The sequence below is a fragment of the Melitaea cinxia genome, chromosome 8 (genome assembly GCF_905220565.1).
Source record: "Melitaea cinxia chromosome 8, ilMelCinx1.1, whole genome shotgun sequence".
In the NCBI taxonomy this organism is placed as follows: Eukaryota; Metazoa; Arthropoda; class Insecta; order Lepidoptera; family Nymphalidae; genus Melitaea; species Melitaea cinxia.
The window spans coordinates 13,029,578-13,053,863 of NC_059401.1; the positions used below are offsets into that span (position 1 = coordinate 13,029,578).

General features: G+C 31.5%; 1 protein-coding gene across 1 annotated transcript in view; it reads left to right on the top strand.

Annotated features, from left to right (window-relative positions):
• The first annotated feature begins 5,405 nt into the window (after window positions 1-5,405).
• The window catches only part of LOC123656042, a 33,610-nt gene continuing 14,729 nt past the window's right edge, over window positions 5,406-24,286 (top strand). Inside the window, exons 1-3 of the mRNA XM_045591764.1 lie at window positions 5,406-5,548; window positions 8,797-8,892; window positions 17,601-17,832. Of these exons, the coding sequence (XP_045447720.1) occupies window positions 5,406-5,548; window positions 8,797-8,892; window positions 17,601-17,832 (471 nt within the window). The remainder of the gene's footprint in view (window positions 5,549-8,796; window positions 8,893-17,600; window positions 17,833-24,286) is intronic.

The following is a 24,286-nucleotide window of genomic DNA, read 5'->3' on the forward strand; positions in this document are numbered from 1 at the left end:
GGCGTATTATTTTTATATATATTTTCTCTTATTCGATGGTGAGTTCAAAACTGACCGTGAGAGATATATATATACCTACATATATATATACACATATATTTATGTAGGTTTATAATTAAGATATTTATTAACGAGTATGGTTTTTTTTCTATAGTTTTTTTTTTTTATGCTACATGCTCTATCCATTACTATTTTATAACACACTACATGCTTTATAGATTACATGTGTAAAACTATAATATTAATTTACCGCATTGTCGACGGCCACACTCATTTTTCTAAAACAGCGCCCGCTGCCAGTTTCGCGACCACATCCTCAATAACGTTCGCATCACTATTATGGATCGCCATTTTGAGGCTGTGCTCGAGGATTTGCCTACGGTCTGCCTCCACCTTCTGACGAAGTGGCCGATTGCGTCGTCCTTGTCGTCGGTGTAATAGACACAGGTGTTGGTGTGTCTAGTCACCGCGACCACGCTTCTGTCTATTAGTTCATCTGTTCACTATGACCTTTAAAACTGATGTATGATTTTCCATACATCAGTATACCAATAGATACAGTGATTCAGTGATTCACAGGTTTAGGTTTATAATTGTTAAGGTTTTGTTTAGAATTGTTGAACTATGACGATAATTAATAATCGTCAAGTAATAATAACAATCTAAATAAAGCCATATGTCATTTTCAACCGATATCACTGCCTCTTTGAGTACCCAAAACAATGTGTGGTGGAATTATTTTTCGTTTATGGTAAAACCGGGAGAGATGCCGCAGTGGGATAGATGCCTCATGTTCTAAAAACCTAACATCCCGAACTCACAAATAAAAATTAATCGCATAAGTAGGAGTCGAAGTCACCCCGTACCTCAGATATCCACAGATATTCGTGTGGCAAGGACGCGTTTGGATCGTGTGTGTAATTTTCTCCGTGGCGAAATTTACAAACACGTCAAAGTTTTAAAGGTTAGTATTTAAGGTTGTATAATTTTATAAATAGTAATAAATTCCGTTATATTTTTTATCACGTCTATGTACTGGGTCATTGAGTCTGCATATAGTTGTAAATAGATGCTATTTTGTTTATAATTTATTTAAAAAATACGTGGGCATCTATCCCAATCACAAAGGATAGTTGCCCTGATTTTTTGAGGTATAGGTGCCCTTAGTGGCATCTATCTCTTCATTCACCATATACAGAGTAAGTTTATATGTATAATTTTTTTTTGTGTGTGTTATATTTTTTATGTTTTTACGTATATTTATGTTTGGATGTTTTACTGATTCTAGCAGAACTATGCCATGAAAATATAAAAGAAAGGAAGAAATGCGAGCTCGAGTATGTTCTTGTACTATAGAAAACCTACAGTCGGCTTTCGATGAGAAAGTATGATTGTGCAATGTGTATGTTGACACTTGATATGAATATTTTAGACCAACAATTAAGAATTTATGCTTTATTATATATATATATATATATATACATATATATATATATATCATGTTGAAACTTAAGAATTTATATTTTAGCTAAACAAAAGCTCTAAAAATTTAATTAGGTATAGTAATCTGTGTGATATAAAAATTATATTCTAATTATAACAATTAAATCATATAAAAAAACAAAAATTTTTCATTGCTATGGCCCATGTTTCTTGGAGACAATCGATGTTTTAGGAGTAGAACTAACCTAACCTAACCTAACATTTGGTTTGGGTTTTTCGTTTACACGGTTTAAAGGGCATCTATCCTACTCACTATTTTCATGGTGGGGCATCTATCCATATAGGTAGGCATCTATCCTCAAAAAAAAGGGTTCACGAAAAGCTAATTTCTGCTTAATCTGCATTGGCTAGGTTGAAAAAAAATAGTCATAATTCAACATAAAGGATTGAGCTAGCTACATTAATAAAAATTATTCGTATAAAAATCATATTTTTAAAATTAGGTGGCTATTTCAAAAAGTGAGGCATCTATCCCGGTTTTACCCTATAGGTCTACAAAAAGTCCGCGAAGATACCACTTTAAAGGTTAGCTGACTCGACCTATTCTCATTTCTAAAAAAATATAGGTTATGTAAAGTGTGCTAATTGGAAAGTTATTTATACGGATACAGTTTCCTTATTAAATTAAATACGCGTTCATGTACATAACGATAATCCTTTACATCTTATATTACCATAATCATTATGTAATAGCAATACTGGCTTGCGTAATGGATATGTGACGTTATGTTCATTATTAAATAAAATATCATATTCCAATACAGTACTCAATGTACTCTATATCGAGAATATTAAAGGAGCTTTAAATTAATAAAAATTATGTTATAATATAAATAATTTAATACTCTACATAATGACGATTAAAAAGAGTTTCCGAAACATGATTGAAAAAATAAACAAATAGGATATATTATTAATATATAATATATTAAATATAATATTTTTAAAATTAATTGAGATCCAAATTCGTCTCTTTTACAATGATAACATAGATATTTATCTACTTTAACACAATCTGTAACATATAAAATATTGTTTTTTATTGTTACCTACATGTATTTTTAATTGCTAAATGCCTTGGCAAAGCGTAGCAATTCCCTTTTAACCTTTAGGCAAAAAGATGATTAAATATGCCGCTGGTGGTCAAAGATAGATGAAACCAAGGTTGTTAAGCTGTTATTAAATAAACAAAAGGTTTACTACAGACTCTTAACGACTCTTTTGAAATGGTCTATATTTTTAACTTTAATTCATATAAATCGGAACTTGGACGTTTATCATTTGATATCAAAAAAAAAAAAAAAAAAATCTATAGCATTCGAATTATTCTTTTAAGAGATTTTTAATTTAATAACGATTGAAAAAAAGGATTTCATTGTAGTACTGTTACATTTCAAAAGTTAATACGTTTGGGTCAATGAAGAGAAGAGGTTCCCAAATACTGCTTGTCGTATTATACAATAAAGGCCCAAAAGATTAATTCAAATAGTATTAAATAGGTTTGACGAATAAAAGATTTCGGAAACGTTACATTTATTTAAGTTTATAAGTATAACGATACTCTTAGCAATACGTAAGGTGATCTGTGCCAGCGACAGAATCGACGCGAATGCGGCCGACAGTATGGCGCCACGCCGGAGCTCACCCTTCTCGGGGTTACTTTCAGTTCGTGAAGCGCTTTAGACTTTCTTATGTATTTACAGAAAACTCGGCAACGTGTTTCATTCGTAGATCTAAATGCAATGACACACTTTTTTATAATAATTTGATAGCTTGGGAATAAAAGGTGTAGATAAAAAATAAAATATTTTAATGAAAAAAAAAGATGTTTCAAGATGGAAGTACCTATTTTATAACTGGAAAAGTATAGAAATTGTTATAACGTATTAAAATGCAATTGTTATTACTTTCCAGAAGAGACCAGACATGTATTTGTTTATTTAAAACTTCACATTGCATATTTGTAGTATTTAATTAATGTTAAATATTTCACAATGTTCACGTCCGGTATTCGTAGCAAGCGCTTGATGTGCTTTAGTATAATATTTACTCTGTTTTGTTTGTTCTGAATGAAAAGGTCACTGCCCGCACTATGATGCGCTGTCTGAATGATTTTTTTTCCTCAGATATATTTGTACGTTTTGTCAATCAAACATTACCATTCAATACTCTTATTATTTTTTATATAATATTTTCTATTATCATAAAGATTTTGTTTGTATTTTTACATAGTACTGCTAATCAAAAAGAAGAATATGTTTTGAGATATCGAATTGCATGTATGTGTCTGTGAGTTATGGATTTTATTTATCTTTTTCCCGGTTATATTATTTACAGTTTTTGAAGTAATTTTTTGTGGTTTGAAACTAGTATACTTTGTACACCGATATATTTTGTACACCGAATATTTTGTACAGAGTTAGGGAGACAGTTATTTAACATTTCATTGTATATCAGAGATTAAATACATATTCATTAAAAACATTAAAATTATGCAACTGCAACTGATGTTTTTTATTTAATTTATAGTAATATGATCACAGAAATATAATAACATTTTAATGGAGCGCTTTTGTGATTACAAAAACATACATTTTAACATAAAGGTTAAAATTTCATCAACCAACAAATAAATTTTAAACGATAATGTCAATTGTATAATTCGTAAAATGTTGTTTTTTTTTTTCAATTTAAATGGAAATTTTGTATTACTTTGCAGTTGGTACATTTTAGAACTTTTTTATTAAATAGTAGAATCAGTTGTTCAATCTGTGATTATGGAACGATCAGCTGCTGTATAGTATTGTGTAATTAATTCTATTTGTTCAAATCTTTTGTTAACGAGTCAAGCGTAGTTTTAATCAGTGAGTCATCAATACTAATATTGTAAAGCATTTTGAATTTTGAAGGCTGTACTTAAAGTTTCGACAGATTGTAAAAGGAGTCTAAGCCAAAGCATATTACTCTGTACAGGGTTATATATTAATAAATGACTAAGATGTGTGGGTTTTGTGGCATTGTTATTCATGCAGGGCTTGTGACAATATTTATTACATTGGATCGATAGCATTGGACTCTTTTAAAATAGTAATTATTAAATATCTTGTCAATTCTACTAAGAATCTAATTTTCTAATAAGCTTCACAGTAATTATGAATAAGTAATTAATAATATTATAAGATTAGTAAAATGTCTATTTAAAAGAACGTTTCAAGCGTACCTATTCGTCAAAAGAATTTATGTTATTAAATATTTCTTAAAGATAAGATAGATTGTATTAGAACTGTGTAAACTATTTATTAAGATTATGGTAAAAATTTAACTATTACGAGTTTTAATTAGCTATCGAATTGAGTACCGTAACAATCTTAAATTTTGATTAATTTTTTTTTGCTTTAGTAGCTTTAGTGAAAGGTGATATTCAAAATAAAAAGCGGTGTTATAAAAGATCGTTTTAACAATTTACCATTTCATATGAATTCAGCTGCTGTTAAAATAACTTCGCGTACGCGCTGACTGCGGACATAGCACCCCGAAATAACAAGTGAGCTGGAGATAGAGGGGTGCAAAATGTATGAATTGTGTTAGAAAAGACGAAGTGGGTTTATTTATTTATTTGTTTTTAAATAGCATCCGTAGTACGGTCTATCAATCTCATAAATAAACTCTTATCAGTTCAGCGTGTGTTGTAGGTCTATGAAAAAAAAAAAACATTTTTTTTAAGATGACTCTTACTACCGACGCGACATTGGGTTTAAACATACTTTTCACAAAAATGTATTTCATTTGATAGTAAAAAAATTGAAATATAGAATTATGTCGACGATTTGTTGAAGGAATTAAAACAGCTAGTTACGCTTACTAAAGTCTAGAAAGTCTTCAACTAGTATGTGATGTCAGTGATGACATACGGATCCGAAACTTGGTCGCTAAATATGGGCCTCATAAGAAGGCTCAAAGTCGCTCAGCGGGTGACGGAGAGGGCAACGCTCGGATTTCCCTACGTGATCGAGTCAGAAATGAGAATATCTGTAGGAGAACCAGGGTAACCGACATTGCTCGAAAGATCGCACAGTTGAAATGGCAATGGGCAGGCCATATAGCTCGAAGAACAGATGGCCGATGGGGCGGAAAGGTTCTCGAGTGGCGACCGCGTACCGGGCGCCGTAGCGTTGGCAGGCCCCCCACGAGGTGGACCGACGATCTGGTCAGGGTTGCGGGAAGCCGCTGGATGCGTGCTACGCAGGACCGATCGTCATGGAAAGCATTAGGGGAGGCTTATGCTCAGCAGTGGGCATCCGTGAGCTGGTATGATGATGATGACGCTTACTAAGTCTTTTACTTTATTTCATAAATTAATTTACACGAAAAGTTATGTACCTGAAATACAAGGCAGACAAGTGACGACACTTAGAGGTGATGCTGGTTGCATCCTCCGTTGCTTGTATGAACGTTTTAATTCTTGAGTCTGTTACGATAATTAACATAAAGAGACTTGTCTAAGTAGTATTTTGACGATATTTTTATTTACGTAATTTATTTTTATATTATATTAGCACTATCTTTTATGATAAATATGTTAATATTTATATATAAGAGTAGTATAATAAGAGTAAGTTTCTTGAAGTAGGTGAAACTTTCCGTCAGCAATGTTGATTCATACTACTTTTAATATAGTTTTTGAGTCAGCTTCTTAATATATTAGTCTGCGTAAAAGATTTGCTGACATAAGACAGAACGACGAGCAAGTTCCCCCTTGTGAATCCCCCGCACATTGTACTCCCACACAAAAATCAAATTGCACGGGTAGTTTAACTTAGTGGTTCATACTTAAATGTATTTATCTGTAAACACACACACACAACTTTAGTTCGTAATTTGAAGCATGCAATGTTGAAAATAATACGCCGCAACGCTTGAAAATTAAAATGTAAATAAAAAAGGCATGGGCACTCAAGAGCCTATGGATGTTAAAATTTAAATATAAAAAAAACACACACACACACACACACACAGTATGTGTGTGTATTTGTGTGTACAAATATAAACACCATATCCGGTGTGGTATTCTTTATCAATTATGCATGTGTGTATATTAAATCAAATATATATATTATATTGTTGTTTGTTAATCTATTATAATGTTATTTATTAATTAGTGATCAGGCGCTGTACTGTATACTACACAAATGTTTAATCAATGTTTGTATTTGACTAAGCCTGCACACTAATTCAAATCACTAGCAATTATGACTTAATTTGACAAGATACTGAAATTTTGATGAAATGCTTATTAATGGTTAATGCTATAAAACACTATTTTCTATACAATAAAGTGAATAATGTAACGAAAATTTATTTATTCTTTTCTATATAAAATAAAACACTTTTATCTCGTCAAAATTCTACTCATAATTTATTAAAAATATATATATTTTTTTTTTAGTACGGTAACTTGTGAATAAATACCGTTTATTTTATCTCAAAATGCTTAGTTGATTTCGATTATAAAAAAAAAAAAAAACTTCTTTGATCACGTAAATAATTTTCTTTTTTTTAAATATTAAACATCAGAAGTTTTTGTTATTTAATTTTTTATAACAATAAATCGGTGTTTATTTTTGATATATCATTTTCATACTATTTAGACAAATGAGACAGTCGTTTTGATAACACGTATGCGCTCTCGGCAGAATCCCGGCAAGCCAGTCTCTCTCCAACCATCGCTGTAGCAAGCGCTTTCTACGAGACAAGGCGGCTACTACAAACTACGTCGCGCTACGAAACAGTGTCAGTTGATCATCCGTTGCTTATATTTTATTTCATACATACATATCATATTGGTGGAAATATTATACAAGTGTATTATATATTAGTGGCGTGTGATAAAGATTAGTTGAGGAGTTATTCGAATTTTTTAGGAGATATGAGTTTGAAACATAGTCGACGTTCCACGGGGATTTTATTGCTGGTCGTACTTCTAACGAAAGGTATCATAATTTGAATTTTAATCGTTTTATTTATAAGTTAAGTAAAATTATGCATTATAAGAATATATAAATGGTTTCTTTTAACACTTTATATAAATAAAATTTTATTTCAAAATAATACTAAAAAACAAAATTTGGTTAAACTGGGATACAGTTTAATACGCACTTTTCAGGGATTTTTAACTACTAAAATAATAAAATGAAATTATGTATGAAACTAAATTCTAAAGTATGAAAAAAAGAAACAGAATAAAACTGATTTTATTTCGATAGGAAAGTTCTTAAGCGTTTCTAATAAGCCGTAGCTTTCCATACAATCACACAATTAGTCGTCAAATTAACTGCTTCAAAATTTTTTTTTGATTAATATGTATACAACATACGCGAATAACGACAGTAATTCAAATCAGAATACTATTTGAGTAGACAAAAGCTCTCTACTCTAGACCCAGAACTAGACAGGCTACAAAAATATTTTCTTTTTCGTGGGGAAAATCCATCATGGATACCTGGTGTGTGGACATAATTATGTCAGACTCCTACTGACTAAAAACCACCACGTGTGAGCAGTCGTCCGCCTGGGTGGGGCGAGATGGGGTCGCGCTAGCATTCGCCACCTAGTTTGCTTAGCTACTGTTCTAGGCAAAACTAGCTAAGAACTAAATCCACATACAGCCTTTATAAATCGTAGATGTACATAAAACAGGAAAAAAGTTCTTTACTGCGATAAAATGTTACGGTATAAATTACGAGTAGTTGGCTTTTTTGTTTAAATTTTCTTTCTACCTTCGTTTATGTATGCAGTTATTGTGCTGGAAAAAAATTTAATACAGCATATGGATTTAGAAACTAAGCTTATCTTATTATGACTAATAGCGATAAAATAAAAGACTATATAAAATGAATGGTGTAATTGCGTGTTTAACAGCTTAAAAAGAAGCGGTGTCGTTTCTGAGTAGTGTATGTAGCACGTGCCTTTCATACTAACTTGGGTTACATTACAATTTTTAACAAACGTTAAATAGAAACGAAACGAATTTTTCTGAGGGTTTTCAATGCTCGCAGCTATTTATGAGCCAATATACGTAGAATATACGGTTATGTAGAATTTAAGACGTTCGCCCATAGAAAAAAAGTAAAATAAATTAACGGGGGGAACGGGGATAGGTATTCCAAGTTACGCTTTTAGTTACTTTTTACTGAACATCCTTCCCATACTTCGTGAATGGCAAGGAATTATTTTTACCGTTCTTAGTCTTAGTAATCAGTATGTAAAGTTTATAATGTGCAATTTCTTCGGCAGATGTTCTGCTACACATTCCAGGTATGTAGGTAAATTCATTCGGAACATATCTGCTCTGCAATCCCTTGTCCCAAAGGATGAGCATCGTCCTAATTGGTAAATGTCGATCGCGTAAGTAACCGATGTCATTTCGACCTTTTAATTAATACAACATTCTTAATTTTTGATATTAATTTATACAAAGTAACAAAGTACGAGTAAGATAGAATGTAAGCCAGATCTACTGGTGAGGATTAGGGGTAGCGTCGGCTCCGTGTTTGCGATGCTTCCGGTGTTGTAGGCCTCTATAAGCTACGGTCAACGTTTACTAATCAGGTTGACCGTACACTCGTTTGGGTTATTAGTCTTACGAGTGTTATGAAAAACAGTTACAATTAATGTATTTTTGTCAATGTTACATTTAAATAATCTATACCATCTATAGAAGTCGTTTCATTTCACAGCGTTTCCTGAAAGCTACAAATAGGATATACGATTATCCGAGGCATATACCTTGTTTGCATTAGCTTATTATTTTATAGATTACACATAAATTTACCTTCATTAATATACATGAAAAATTATTCTTACAATTACAATGTTTCCTGAATTTTTGTAGATTAATTTTTGATTCACAGCGCCAATACGGCCTGAATTATATAACTTGGTTCAAAGCAATTCAAGCTTTCATATTTTAAATAATTGTATATTTATACTAAGAGTGCTTAAAGCTTAATAACCTGCTGCTTTAGGATTTTACTAAGAATTCTCATTTTGTAGACTTTCGTCAAAATAATTGGCGTATTAATTTATATTTAATTAAACTCCATGGTAATTACTTTGTGAGGATTTGAAATAGAGCTTATATAAATATACAAAAAAAGCTGCTGGTATACGTGGTTATGGTACACCAGGAAATATCTTACTTAAAATTTGGTGCAGCACCACTAGAGAAGTACCTAAAAAACTCCTTCATTTTATTCCTATAGTGACCAAGTTCTGGCTTGTACTGTGTTTACAGTGGGGTTAGTATAAATAATGTTTCTAATGTCGCAGGCGTCCATTTGATGCCGTAGCTACTTGTCATTGGGTGAACCATATATGTTTATTTGTCAACCTAATAGTATATAAATAGAAACCTTGATTTGAGGTTAATAATTTATCAGGAGTATAAATTTTACAAATACCGTACCTAATTTGAAAGATATCTACTAGTAGGTGGGCATGGCGTAATAAAATACTGTCATTGTATTAAGAGACCATTTGATAAAAAAAGTTTTCCATATAATTTTCTAAGAATAGCAAGCAATACTATTATATTATTGTTTGCTATTTTTAGAAAAATCAAGAGTCTTAACGCATGTTCTAAACACCGGTAGAAGCAATGGCCAAATATGAAAGTCATAGTGGCTTTGACAAATACCAGGTATCAAAAGCACTAGGAGACAAACTTCATATTTGCTGGCTATTGCTTCTAACGGTATTGGAAGCATGCACTGTGAAAATTTCAGCTTTTATAAAATGACGAAGGTCCTGGCTCTCGCGGGCTTTTGGGATTATAATAATATTATAATATTTATAACTTTTAATTATTTTTTTAGTAATTCGTAGCCTGTGCGGCCAGAAAGAGTGTAATCTCAGCGTGGGAATTTGCCTATTTACAAATTTTTTATTATATTACCTTACTTTAAAATAGAACGACGTATACTTATACTACTAAAGTGTTTCGTGCTAAAACGGTAAAAGAGAATTCTTTAGGCATAACTTTGGTATTTGTCAACATGTTCATCTTAATATCACAACATAAAAGAGTGATTGTAAATAAAGTGATATAATTAAATTAATAGTCATTAAAACAGTGCCAAAATGGAGGGATGAAATTTGAAATTGAGAAAAATACTGTTCTTATTATTGTTGTGAATAAGGAAAAACAATAATCTATAACTATTAATATATGTATTAACAGACAATTCAAATAATTATAAGAAATATATAAATTTCATCTGATTAAAATAAACATGTATACTTATAATAATAATAATAATAATAATATATTCTTTATTGTACACCAAAATATAAACAAACAGTAGTAATTACAAAATAAAAGATGTACAAAGGCGATCTTATCGCTGAAGAGCGATTTCTTCCAGATAACCTTTGGGCACAGGACATGATATAGTAGTGACGGATAGGAAGTGTACAATATTCTTAAGGATGAATAAAAATAGTGTGTGTTAGTGTAGTTTTACGTTGTTTTTCTTATATTCATTATAATATATTTTCTAAGTATGATATTTGTTTGCAACAAATCAATTACGGATTAATTACAGTTGTCGATATAGCTAGATGAATATATTTCAGCTGCTTCCTTAGTATAATGTCTTTTGGCATTGCTACGGTGCAACAGGCTGATATTATTGCTATTTTCACTAAGCTGAAAAGGGTTTTCGTTATCTATAATATATATCTATAATCTATAATCTTCTATATCTTCTATAATCTATAATCTATAATCTATAATATATATAAAGGCGAAAGGTCACTCACTGATCACGAAATCTCCGAAACTATAACACCTACAAACTTGAAATTAGGCAGAAAGGCTCTTTATAGGACGTAGACATCCGTTAAGAACGGATTTTACGAAACTCGACCCCTAAAGGGCTAAAACGGGGGGTTGGAAGTTTGTATGAAAGTCCTATGTTTTAGAAGTAAAAGCCTTGAAATTTAAAATGTATGCTCTATAGATGATGAGAAGGCGTCCAAATAATGTATCTTTAGAAATCAACCCCTTTTTGGGGTTAAAACGGGGATGGTAGGTTGACTCACTGATCACGAAATCTCCGAAACTATAACACCTGCAAACTTGAAATTTGGCAGGTAGGTTCCTTATAGGACGTAGACATCTGCTAAGAACGGATTTTATGATACTCGACCTCTAAGGGGGTAAAACGGGGGTTGGAAGTTTGTATGAAAGTCCTATGTTTTTGAAGTAAGAGATTTGAAATTTAAAATGTATGCTCTATAGATGGTGAGAAAGTGTCCAAATAATGTATCTTTAGAAATCAACCCCTTTTTGGGGTTAAAACGGGGGATGGTACGTTGACTCACTGATCACGAAATCTCCGAAACTATAACAGCTACAAACTTGAAATTTTGTAGATAGGTTCCTTATAGGGCGTAAAGACCCCTAAGGGGGTAAAACGGGGGGTGGAAGTTTGTATGAAAGTCCTATGTTTTAGGAGTAAAAGAAATTTAAAATGTATGCTCTATAGATAGCGAGAAGGTGTCCAAATAATGCATCGTAATCTATATATATAAAAGAGAAAGGTCACTGACTCACTCATCACGAGAACTTAATAACCGCTGGATGGTCCGGTCCATCCATCCAGGATGGACAAAGATGAGGCAGGGAGGTAGATTATAGTTAGTTGACGTCCGCTAAGAACGGATTTTGCGATATTCTACCGCTAAGAGGGTTTAATTAGGGTTGATAGTTTGTATGAAACATATACAGCCTGAAAATAAAACTAAAAATGTGGTGTATAGAGAGGTTTTATAAAAATAACTATTAAATTATACTAAATTGTGCCTTTTAAAAAGTTACTCAGTTTGATAAGCATTTCAAGTGACTGAAATAAAAAAATAATTTGCGTTAAACATCTTAATAGTAATGCATATCTTCATAACCACGCGGACGTAGTCGCAGGCGACAGTTAGTGTATTATAAAACAAAGTCCCCAAAAGTATATGTGAAAGATTCCTTCAAAATCTACTGAACGGATGTTCATGCGATTTCACCAATGGAGAGAGGGCTTGGAGAGAAAGGTTTACGGAACGGCTAAGCCGATTTCGATAATAGTTTCACTGGAAGTTTGCCGGGAAAACTTTGTGACACACTGATTTCTACGCGGGCGAAGCCGCGGGCACTGCTAGTACTTATATACAATGGCATGTAAAGAGTTTTTAAAGTGTAAATTAAAAAGATCAGTCATAGAGAACCTTTGCATTGAGTATATTTATGAAAATATAATGTATATACGTAAAAAAAATGCATTTGTTTGTTAGCTAACATCCCTTAAATAATGTAACACCCAGGAACGGCCACAAACTAACATTGCTCAGTACCAGCTTAGAAAATAAAGTCGTTTCTTAAGAGGAATGTATATTTTAATATATAATAAGATTTCGGCTGCAGCTCAATCCCTGCCTTTACAGAGGTTGAAAAAGAAAATAGCCGATGACATAGTAGAAAGTTAACGTCTTCCGAGATACTAGAAATTAGAGTACCTAAAGTAATAAATATTGTCATTAACTTAAGATTATTGCAAAGCATTGGGTAAATTACCCAAGCTTGTAATGTGCCATCATGGAAAATATTTAATACTTAATAAGCTATTTTCATTATTTTCAATCATAACAATGACTATAAATGAAACGGCACACAAAATTTTGAAAACAGTTTTATTTTAAATAGTTAATTATAAATAATGATTTTTACTATTCTTTTAACTATACATATGTAATACAAAATAATAAACAGGTGCTTGGAACATACGCTTGCCTACCCGAAGAGCCTCCGTGAAAATGGACTTTCTCAAGCACTTTTGATTAAGAATTTAATTTTAGACGAATGATAGAATATTAAATCATTTTATAAGCAGCTATTAAGAAAATATTATAACCATAAAGCAACAAACTCAGCTTCATTATTAGCCTTAAACAATTTAGTAGCTTAGAAAAGAATCATTGTTTTTTGAATTATCTATTTTTACATACGAATTAGATATTAATAATAGTTAAGAACATAATATAATAAATTAATAATTGAGGCAATCAACGTTAGTGAAACTATAATTGATCAAATTAGTTTCGAGTTGATGACATTCAAACAATAATAGGAGTTTTACAAATATAAACGGCGACACTTTCCGCGTTGAAATAATATTGATTTATTTTATACTTTATGTACACTACAAATATGTTACAAACAAAGCATAAAAACAGATAGTGAAGTACAGTGGGCGGAATTATGGGTAATTAGTCATTTCTGCCAGACAACCCAGGTTATATACATTGACAAAATAATATAAGAATTGACATAATATACAAATTCACAAAATAAATAAACAAAATAAAATAATAGTTGCAATTGCAGAAAATATCATATTTATAAACAGTTTAACTGTTAGTGAAATTACAATTCCTCAATATCTTAAACCGAAAACGTTGAATAGATGTCATAAATCAAACAAAACAATCGAATATAAAATAAATTTAAGGAAACAATCAAACTATATATTTTATCTGCTTAGCTAGGATGTAACAGTTGGTTTATTTATTTATAGAATCACCAATGCTACATAAAATATAATAATTAACAGTAATATAACTAAGTGCCAGCACAATTACAGGTGACGACAACATGCATGTTTCATTCCGTATTAACCACAATCAATTTCTGATCTATTGAAATCGTATGTGTCTTGTGTATATATTAAATCTTATAATATAGTTGGAAATGTTTAAAGTCAACTATCAAATTATTCCACTAATAAATTACAAACATTCTTTTTTTTAATGTACAGTTGTGTTTAGGCAATTTTAAAAACGTATTTGCATCATAATAATCGATAGATTTTGTATGTATGTATTTATATGTATATGTATATGTGTTTAAGTAAATATATTTACACGTTTGTGTTACAATTTCTACACCTACACCTAATGAATGAGGGTAGGTGACTATCGAATGATGTGCTAGGTCGCGTGATCCTTGCATCTGTTGTTTATAAATTCTTTGCTAATTGCGTACGGCGGCGTAGGTGACGACATATTTAAATGTGTTTATTTAAGTATATTTAGACGCTTGTGTCTCACTTTAAGTGGTATATCACAATTTGTACACCTACACCAACACAATACCATCTCCTCTGCCCCTAAGTGGCCTGGAAGAGATCGATTTTCAGCGATAAGGCCGCCCTTTGTACCTTAAGATACTTTATTAAAATCAATATGATATGTTTTCTTTCTGTTTAGGTGTACAATAAAGTGTTTTGTTATGTTATATTATTTTATGTTAGTAATCTGTTGACCCTCACGTCCTAAGCAGCCTATAAATTTTACCCAATAGTTAAATTTGTTTGTAAAATAATATAACGATAATTGTGTTTGCAGGCAAACGAAAAAAAAACCGAATTCAACTATATCGACAAGTAATACAACGTAGGTAGATGAAAAAATAGTCAAGTAAATACGCATTATCAAAGATTACTCTAAAAATTGTAATCAGATCTCGATGAAATTTAAATGTGACCACATGATAAACATCGGCCTTCGATTAAATTAAAAATCATCAAAATCGGTACACCCAGTAAAAAAGTTCTGCAGATTTTTGAGAGTTTCCCTCAATTTCTCTGAGATCCCTTCATCAGATCCTGGTTTCCTTATCATGGTACCACACCAAGGATATCTTCTTTCCAACAAAAAAAGAATGATCAAAATCGGTTCATAAACGGCAAAGTTATCCCCGAGCATACATATATATGTACGGTCGAATTGAGTAACCTCCTCCTTTTTTGAAGTCGATTAATCAAAAGCGGATAAATTTTAATGAAGCTAATTAAAATGAATTAATTCTGGTATTTTATCATAATATTTTTAATAGGATAAAAGAGACATCATACGATAAAGTTAGATTTTAATAATAATTTTTTAATTTACTTTCTCACGGAAACTTACATATAGTTGAACGTCTCAAGAGACTGTAGAAACTCACACATACACACTCACGTTCACTCATACATAAACATAATGATATATTATAATAATTTTCATTCGTAAGCTAACTGTTCGAAAGTGCTTTTAAAGCCTTTTTGTACATATTCCATATTTGAAAACACAAAGTGACCATTGAAAGTAATGAAAATGCAGTGAAAAGTGGTCTATATATTTTATTTATTTTGCACTATTATTGTGTTTGTTAGCAAACGAAAAAAAAAAAAACGATTATTCTAGGCAAGATTATTTCTTCGATTTATTTAGGCATCCATCATCAGATCTTTGTTTCCTTATCATGGTGACACTCTTGAGATATCTCTTTTCCAACAAAAAGAGAATTATCAAAATCGGTTCATAAACGACGAAGTTATCGCCAAACGTACATGAAATATATATATATATATTCGGTTGAATTGAGTAACCTACTCCTGTTTTGAAGGCAGTTAGTAAATACGAATTATTAGGGATATATATCGATTTATCGATTCAATTTCAACAGCACAACGTGACAAGCACTATCTTTTGATAAAAAAAAAAAACATCAAATGTCCCCATAAAAAGTTATGAGTAACAGCCTCCTTTTTTAAGTCGATTAATAAGAAAAGGAACAAAAATGTTAATTTTAACGCGTTGTTCTCAGAATTCGGACTCGGCGTGGTCTGATTCTAAAAATCCTTTTCTTTTAGAAAGCCAGCTTATTAAAGCACGCCTTAATATATCTCTCAAACAAAAACAGCTTTGTTACTTAGGACTGGGTATAATCAACTCTGCCTTGAAAGTAACAGTTTATTACAGCTCTTTGCATATTTTTTTTACGTCGGGTCATAAAAAATTACGAAAGAAAACGGAAATTTTCTAAAAAGTTCGTATATTCTAGGGGTTTTTTGTTTTGTTTTACTGTTTACCAATCGGAAAAAGTCTGAAGTTTATTTTTTATAGTTCTTACTTATTAGTATTGGTTAAATATACTTGCATAGAATTGGTGGTAGGTATATCCATTTGATACAGGCCGAAGACGGGCAGCAGCGTCTTCGGTGCGACAAAGCCAGCCCTGCGGTCACTACCCGCCTGCCCAGCGTGGTGACTATGGGCAAAACACATGAGTTGGCACGAACTTGTGGAGGCCTGTGTCCAGCAGTTGACTGTGATAGGCTGAAATGAAAAATGATGATATCCATTTGATGATTATCTTTTTAATCATAAGCTAGTACTTGTCACGTGGTTTCATTTAAATTTGACCGAGTTCTGATGAGTACTTAATAATCTTTAATAACACGTATTTATTTTGTCTTTTTTTTCATCTATCTACTTTGTATTAATTGTCTATTGAAGTCTGTTTTTTTTCTTTTGCGAGCAAGCACAATTCATTATAAGAATAAAAATATCATATCATTTGCATATTATTTCCCGTTTTATCTCAGTCCTTATACGATGTTTATAAATAATTCATTGCAGTAGTTATATCAATCATTATTATTACGTATATTAATATTAAAGAATAGTTAGAATAGGTCATAAATTTATCTACTAATAATAGGTCATAAATTTGTCTACTAATAGTAGGGTTAGTTTTGCGACAGTAATTGCGATAACAGGTAGGTGAATCGAGTATTGTTGCTTTACTTTACGTGGTCATCATTTACACTTTTTTTTTTTTTTTAAATAAGTAAATATTTACACAATACACACACGGTCGTCTGTTCCTAAAGTAAGCAACTTAATGCTTGTGCTGTAGGTAACAGCCGACTGGTATATAGCTACATTTTTTTTTTCGATAAACATACTTATAAATAATACATATATAAATAAATATTAATATTACACGCAGACTCGGGGTGGGAATCGAACCCACAACCCTCGGAGCAGAAAGCAGGGTCACTACAAACTGCGCCATATCTGTAAATAACATTAAAAAAAAAATGAATCAAATGGTCTCTACATGTGTTAGTTAACGTTGTCTTTTGAAAACAACATAGTAGTCTAGGTTCAAAGGCCTTAAAATATTTATTTTTAATTTACATATTTTTATTAAAAAGAAATAAGAGTTCAAAGAATATTTTTTTGCTTACAGGTACGCTATCCCTCCGGAACGTGTATATGGTAATTCCTGAAGCAGTGGAGCGGGGAAAGACAGCGGTAATCAAGTGTATGTACGATTTAGAGAACGAAGAATTGTACCAGGTGAAGTGGTACCGCGGCGATCATGAGTTTTGTCGCTACGCGCCTAAAGATGTGCCACCGCTCAAAATATTTCCTTTACGTGGGATCGAAGTCGATGTAAGTGGATATATATTTTAATTTCATTTTTTGTCCCCATGTAGGTATATGCGTTTAATTGAGTAATCTTTCCTAATGCTACACAAACTGTACAGGAAGGCTAGTCATTTGGTATACTACAACGAATATTATCCAGTTAGTCTAACTTGAACAGCGATGTTGCTGAGTAGCGCCTACCTTGAAATAAAAAATAAAATAAAAATAAAAATTGCATGTTTTTAGAATAAAAAAGGACATGGGTTCATAAGCCCGTGGATGTATATCACTTGTATACAAAAAAAAACATATATTATCGTGTAGTGTTAGCGGTTGAAGGCTTTGCAAATAATACTCACGTATCAATCGCCACTTTTAAACGGTTTTATTTGTATTTATTTTCTAGATCGTTACATATTTACATATGATTAAATTCAAATCAATATATTTTTCTTTTTAACAGAAATAATCTTTCACTACTCATTCCACATTCGTCTCTTCCCAGTCCATATTTTTCCTTTTTAATCTCATTTCTACCCACAAAATAATACTCATATATTTTTTAAAAAGTGTTGCAATAGTATAAATTTAATAAATATTCAAAACAATATTTGTAACAGTAGTAAATTAATTAGAATATAAAATTAAACCCATATTAAAGTAGTGTGGATACACAGTTCCACTACCACCTTGGAACCTAAAAAGCAGATCGATGGCAGGATAACCATCCTACCGCTGGTTTTGAAATACACAGGCCTAAGATGGGCAGCAGCGTCTTCGATGCGACAAAGCCAGCTCTGCGGTCACCAAGCCGCCTGCCCCGCGTGGTGACTATAGGCAACACACATGAGTTCACGCATATTCTGCGCGAACTTGTGGAGGCCTAAGTGATGACTAATGATAGAAAAATATATTAAAGAGCCTTATTCTTATAAGGAAAATTAGAGTTTATTTATAACTAGCTGACCCCGCAAACGTTGTTTTGCTATATATGTTACTAATCCCATTAATCCCCCCCCCCCCCTTATAACTTAGGAGTATGAAAAATAGATGTTAGCCGATTCTCAGACCTACCCAATATACACACAAATTTCATAAAAATTGATCGAGCCGTTTCGAAGGAGTATATTAAATAACATTGTGACACGAGAATTTTATATATAAGATGGTGTTCTTTCATAATTGAAAATTATACCAAAAAAGTGTACCAATAACTAAATCAAGAATTATAATGTAGTAATAAGCCAAGCGTCAGCAACATCTGATATTAAAAACTTATCAACGTAATATCTAAAGTAACAAATTTATTTTTCTTTAATAATGAATACCAACATTATTTGGCAAACTATTATGTAGCCGAACAAAGAGAATACTTGTAGATGTAATTGAAGTCGGATTTTTTTCGTTTGCGATCAAACACAATAATATATCATTCATTTTTTACATTTCGACTGAAAACTTTAATTTGTTAACGTTGTTTCTCTTTATTTTTTTAAAGCAATAGTCTCACTTATTTTATTAGTGAATTAAAATTTTCAGTTTAAAATTTAATAATAGGAAGTTTAAGACTGAGCTTCGTTCGGGTTTTAGCGCCATCTGTTATCCGACAAGAGTAAAGCATTTTAAAGTTAATGGTTACATCCTTATATTTTAATCTTAAAGACTATGTTACTTAATAATGACTATTTTTATTTTATTCATATCTATCGTTTTTAATCTTATTATCTATTGTTTTTAATAATATGTCCTTATTGAATTAATTTAAGTGAAGGTCAATACCAAAATATGATATAAATTTATTGCTTATTTTTCTGTATTAGTACGTTTAATGATTTCCAATATTAGTTACAACATTCTTTACTCGTTTTGATAATTTAATATCATAAACATTATGCGTAGTACATTTAATCAAAGAAATCTTTCGAATTCACATTTTTTAAAATAAACGATTAGTTTATCTAAAAAAATCTGAAATACGCGTAGTTACGTATCTGTATCACAAATTCATTTTATTTTTATAAACGCCTCACACTCAACGGTCCTTAATACGATTTACTCGTGTGTCGGAGGCCGGAATCACGGTAGACATCGAACATCGTGCAGGCATCGAACCCGTAAACGGCAGTGCAACGCCAGGCCAGTGCTTTAACCTCTGCACTAACACGTTGTCAAATTTGATTTGTTTTGTGAAACTATCCAAGTTCTACTATTTTATTATAACAATAAATATTTGAGATTTTTTTTATACAACTAAGTCGGTAAACAAGTGAACCATTCACTTGATGGCAAGCGATTACCGCAACTTATAGACGTCTGCCACACCAGAAGCATCACAAACGCGTTGCCGACGCTACCTTTTCCCCCACAGGAGCTCTAGTTACCCACCACAGGAACACAACACTGCATGAGAGCAGTTTTATTTAGCTGTGATCTTCATACACGTTGATAATGCTCATTACAGCGAAATAAATAAAATGAACATAGGTAATAATTAGTTACCTCTTCTTTTTTTTTTAATGTCACTAGGTCGGCAAACAAGCGTACGGCTCACCTGATGGTAAGAGATTACCGTAGTTTATAGACACATGCAACACCAGAAGCATCGCAAGCGCGTTGCCGACCCAATCCCCAATCCCCCCAGGAGCTCTGCCTCATTTTCGTTTTATCATTTAATAAGTAGCTTAAGCGTTAATAAAGCAGAGTCAAAGTTAAAAATTAAGCACTTACTACTTTATTAATACAAATCGTAACTACGGTCATTTAGGATGAACATATTCTGAGGTGCAATATATCAAGCACATAACTGAAAGCTCGTGACAGCTGACCTAAATATAAATAGGAGCATATCTGCGTCGCACGTGCCTTTATCAGAATGTACGTAGACTTGTACTTAATCATAGTTTACATAATTTTTCGATACTATTTGATGGAAATTTTGTCATCTCTATGCCTCAGCATAAACTTAGCATAATGTTCTTTAATGCTGTTATTGTGTAAATCGACCTCTTACCTAAGTAAATACAAGAGACATTTTATTATATTTCATTTTTTCGAAAATTAACAATCGAAATATCGAGAGCCAGTTGTGTGGCTCCATTATTTTTTTAAATTTATCTCGAATAATGCGTATTTAATTGATTATTTTTTCGACGACCTACGTCGTATTACTTGTCGATGTCAATTAAAGTCGGCTTTGTTTTGTTTGCGAGCAAACACAATATACGTCTAGGAAATAATTCTTAATTGAACATCGTGTGATAACAGGTAATATACATACAATATTTCTGTTTTCTTAATGAATGAAATTATGTATTTATTCAACTATTAAGATTTATAAATCAGCAGCTTAATAAATTGTAATTTCTCAATATGTCTGTGCAAGCAGCAGAAAAATAATTAGTTATTAACCTTATTTTAACAACAAACTTTAAGACTTATTAAGAAAAAAATAAGACGAGAAACGGAACGTACGTATTGTTCAAGTACTTCTGTGATTCAAGATCGTTTATTTTTGTTCGTAGATGTGTAATTCTATCCTTATAAGCGTACTTATGTAATAATTAGCAGGATTCTCATATTACTCTCATTTATTAAAAACGTGCTTTCTGTCTTGGTTCAAAAATAGTGTTATTATAAATTACCCTACGCATGTAGCATTGTAATTTTAATAAATAAATCAGATCAAATTTTCTTCTTCTAGTATATTTCACTATTTAAGTAAAATTTATCTTGGCAAATATTGATCTTGGCAAATTGATTGTTTTAGTTAATTAACTAGCTGATCTAAGTATATAAGTTTCCTCCGGGGCGAGGTGGCGAATGCTAGCGCAATTCATTTTCGCCCCACCCAGGCGGGCGACTGCTCACACGTGGTGGTTTTTTAGTCAGTAGGAGTCTGACATAACCCTCTGGCGCCCCCGCGCCGGAGGGCATCCATGATGGATTTTCCCCACGTAAAAAAAGTATATTTAAAGTTTCCTACCTTGTTAATTGTCAAACGCATGACGATTAAATTATCATTACGCTTGCTGAAATTTTTCTATTTTCTGGGCAATTTTTTAAATTTTGTTACATAGACTCAAAAAAAGTTTTAGTAAGCTTAAAATTATGAATAAAATTGGTAAATCTATTCTCAAGTTATGTCGTGACCAACGGAAATGCGGATTCATTTTTATATACAAAGAAGGTAATGAAGTATTTTCTTTCCTTGTACATTATTATCTTTACAAAACTCTGTCTCTTGTATATACTGTCAGGATAATGATCTGGTTGCGCCACGTGTACAAATATCACTTTTCGACAAACACATTCTGACTCGACAAACAATAGCTGTTCCATTTCCACGTAGAGCTACTGATGTAATCGAATATGCTTTCTATTACCAACGTTATCAAACACTCTAGTTTTTAAATCCTTTCCCATTACATGAACACGACTATACCATTATTTTTATTGTTTATAGAATTACAAATTAACCGGAAAAATGTACGTATGCGCATAGCTGAAGACTGTATCAAATTGGGTAATTATTTCTCATCAAATTGGGTTTATTTTTATCAGGATATTATTTATATATAAAAGAAAATAAAAAAAAAACACCTAGCTATAAATACACTGCACTATCTTTTAATGTAACTAAAATTTTAACTGGATATTTCTGGTTAACAAAGATATTTAGGAAAAAACTAATTTTATGGGAGTCTTTATGGAAATCAAATAAAAATCAAAAATTACTTTATTTGAGTAGGCTTAAGCCTACGCACTTTTAAATTGTTATTTTATAAATTAAAATTATATTTATTTTAGTTATTTATTATGGTTAAAAGTAAAGCTACCACCGATTTGTACCGCTTGCCACCCGCTACCGCAAATCTCGCAATGCATTTCAGAAAAAAATGCACTTGTCGTCCGATATAATATAATAAAAGTCTATGACGACGAATACAATTCTAAAATAGAATCACTCTAAGTTCTACGCACTACATTCCTTATTACAAAAGAAAAATGGTGTAATGGAACTGTGAAATCTTTAATTATTTTCAAATTTAGTCTTGATTTTATCAAATGAAAATAAGCAAAGATCAAAAAACAACTGAAAGAAAAACTAATTAATTCTATAATATCTATATCTGCATCATCAAGAGATTTCATTAAAAAAATATGGGAATGTAAAGTTTAAGTAAATTTTTATTCTTCAAAACCTCATTATCCGAAGATAATTGAATCCGTACATATTTTGATCAATAAATGAAATATTTAATTAATAAGAAATGAGTATTACGTATATGTCGATCATCAACACATTAATCTTCCATGTTAATTCATCCCGCGCTGTTTTTAATTTAAACTTACATAAGATAATTCAAAAATAATTATATTATCTGTGCGTAATTGGCGAAAAAGATAAATAAGTTCGTCCCAAATAAGCTTTATTATTTTGAAAAGATGTTCACGAAATGAAAGCTTCGACTTTAATAGCAATGATACTAATGTCATACTATAAGCATAGTTAATATCAAAATAAAAGTTTTATTTCATGATGAAATTTTATACATTAATGTTAGTAGTTAATTTTAAAATTAGCTGCAAAATTTCATTTCGAGTCTAGTTTGAATGCAAATGTTATTTACACTTGAATGAAAAAAATGTGAGTATAATACGCAAGACCAACCTAAAATCTGAGAGAGTTCATGGTTTTCGAGTAAAGATTAATTTTAAAATATTATATATAAAATCGTGTCACAATGTTAGTTACAATACTGTCCTGTGCATAGTGTATATCGGGTAGGTCTGAGAATCGGCCATCATCTGTTTTTCATAACCTAAGTTATAAGGGGGCTAATAACATAAATATAACAAAACAACGTTTGCGAGGTTAGGTAGTAATTTTGTAATACGTAACGGCAAACAAGCGTACGGCTCATCTAATACTAAGCGGCTACCATAACCTAATAGGCGTCAGCAAAGCCAAAAGCATTGTATGTGTGTCACCGACCTGACCCTCTAAGTGCTCGGACCACCTTATTTACCACAGGGACACAATACTACTTTTTAAAAAAAAAAAAAGAAGAGAAGAGAAAGCAGTTTTATTAAGCCGTGATTTTCTGTAAGCTTTAGATACTTTTACAGATTTTGAGCTTGACTTATACAGATATATATATCTACTGTGCCCAAAATCACAAATATCTGTTGGCACAAATATTAGCTATATAAATACATATGTATATGGAATAATAAATAACCCAATTTAAATAAAAAAACTCTTTATTCAAGCATGCTTCAGAATTTTCAAATCGTCATTATAAAAATTAAAATTACAATAGTTTTAATTAAATAAATAATTACAGTTAACAGTGAAGCTACCACCGATTTGGAACGTAGAGAAGAATCGGCAAGAAACTCCGCAGTTACTCTTTTGAAAATAATATATAAACTGTGTTTTAGTAAAAAAACTAGTAATATCTCGGATAAAATACAG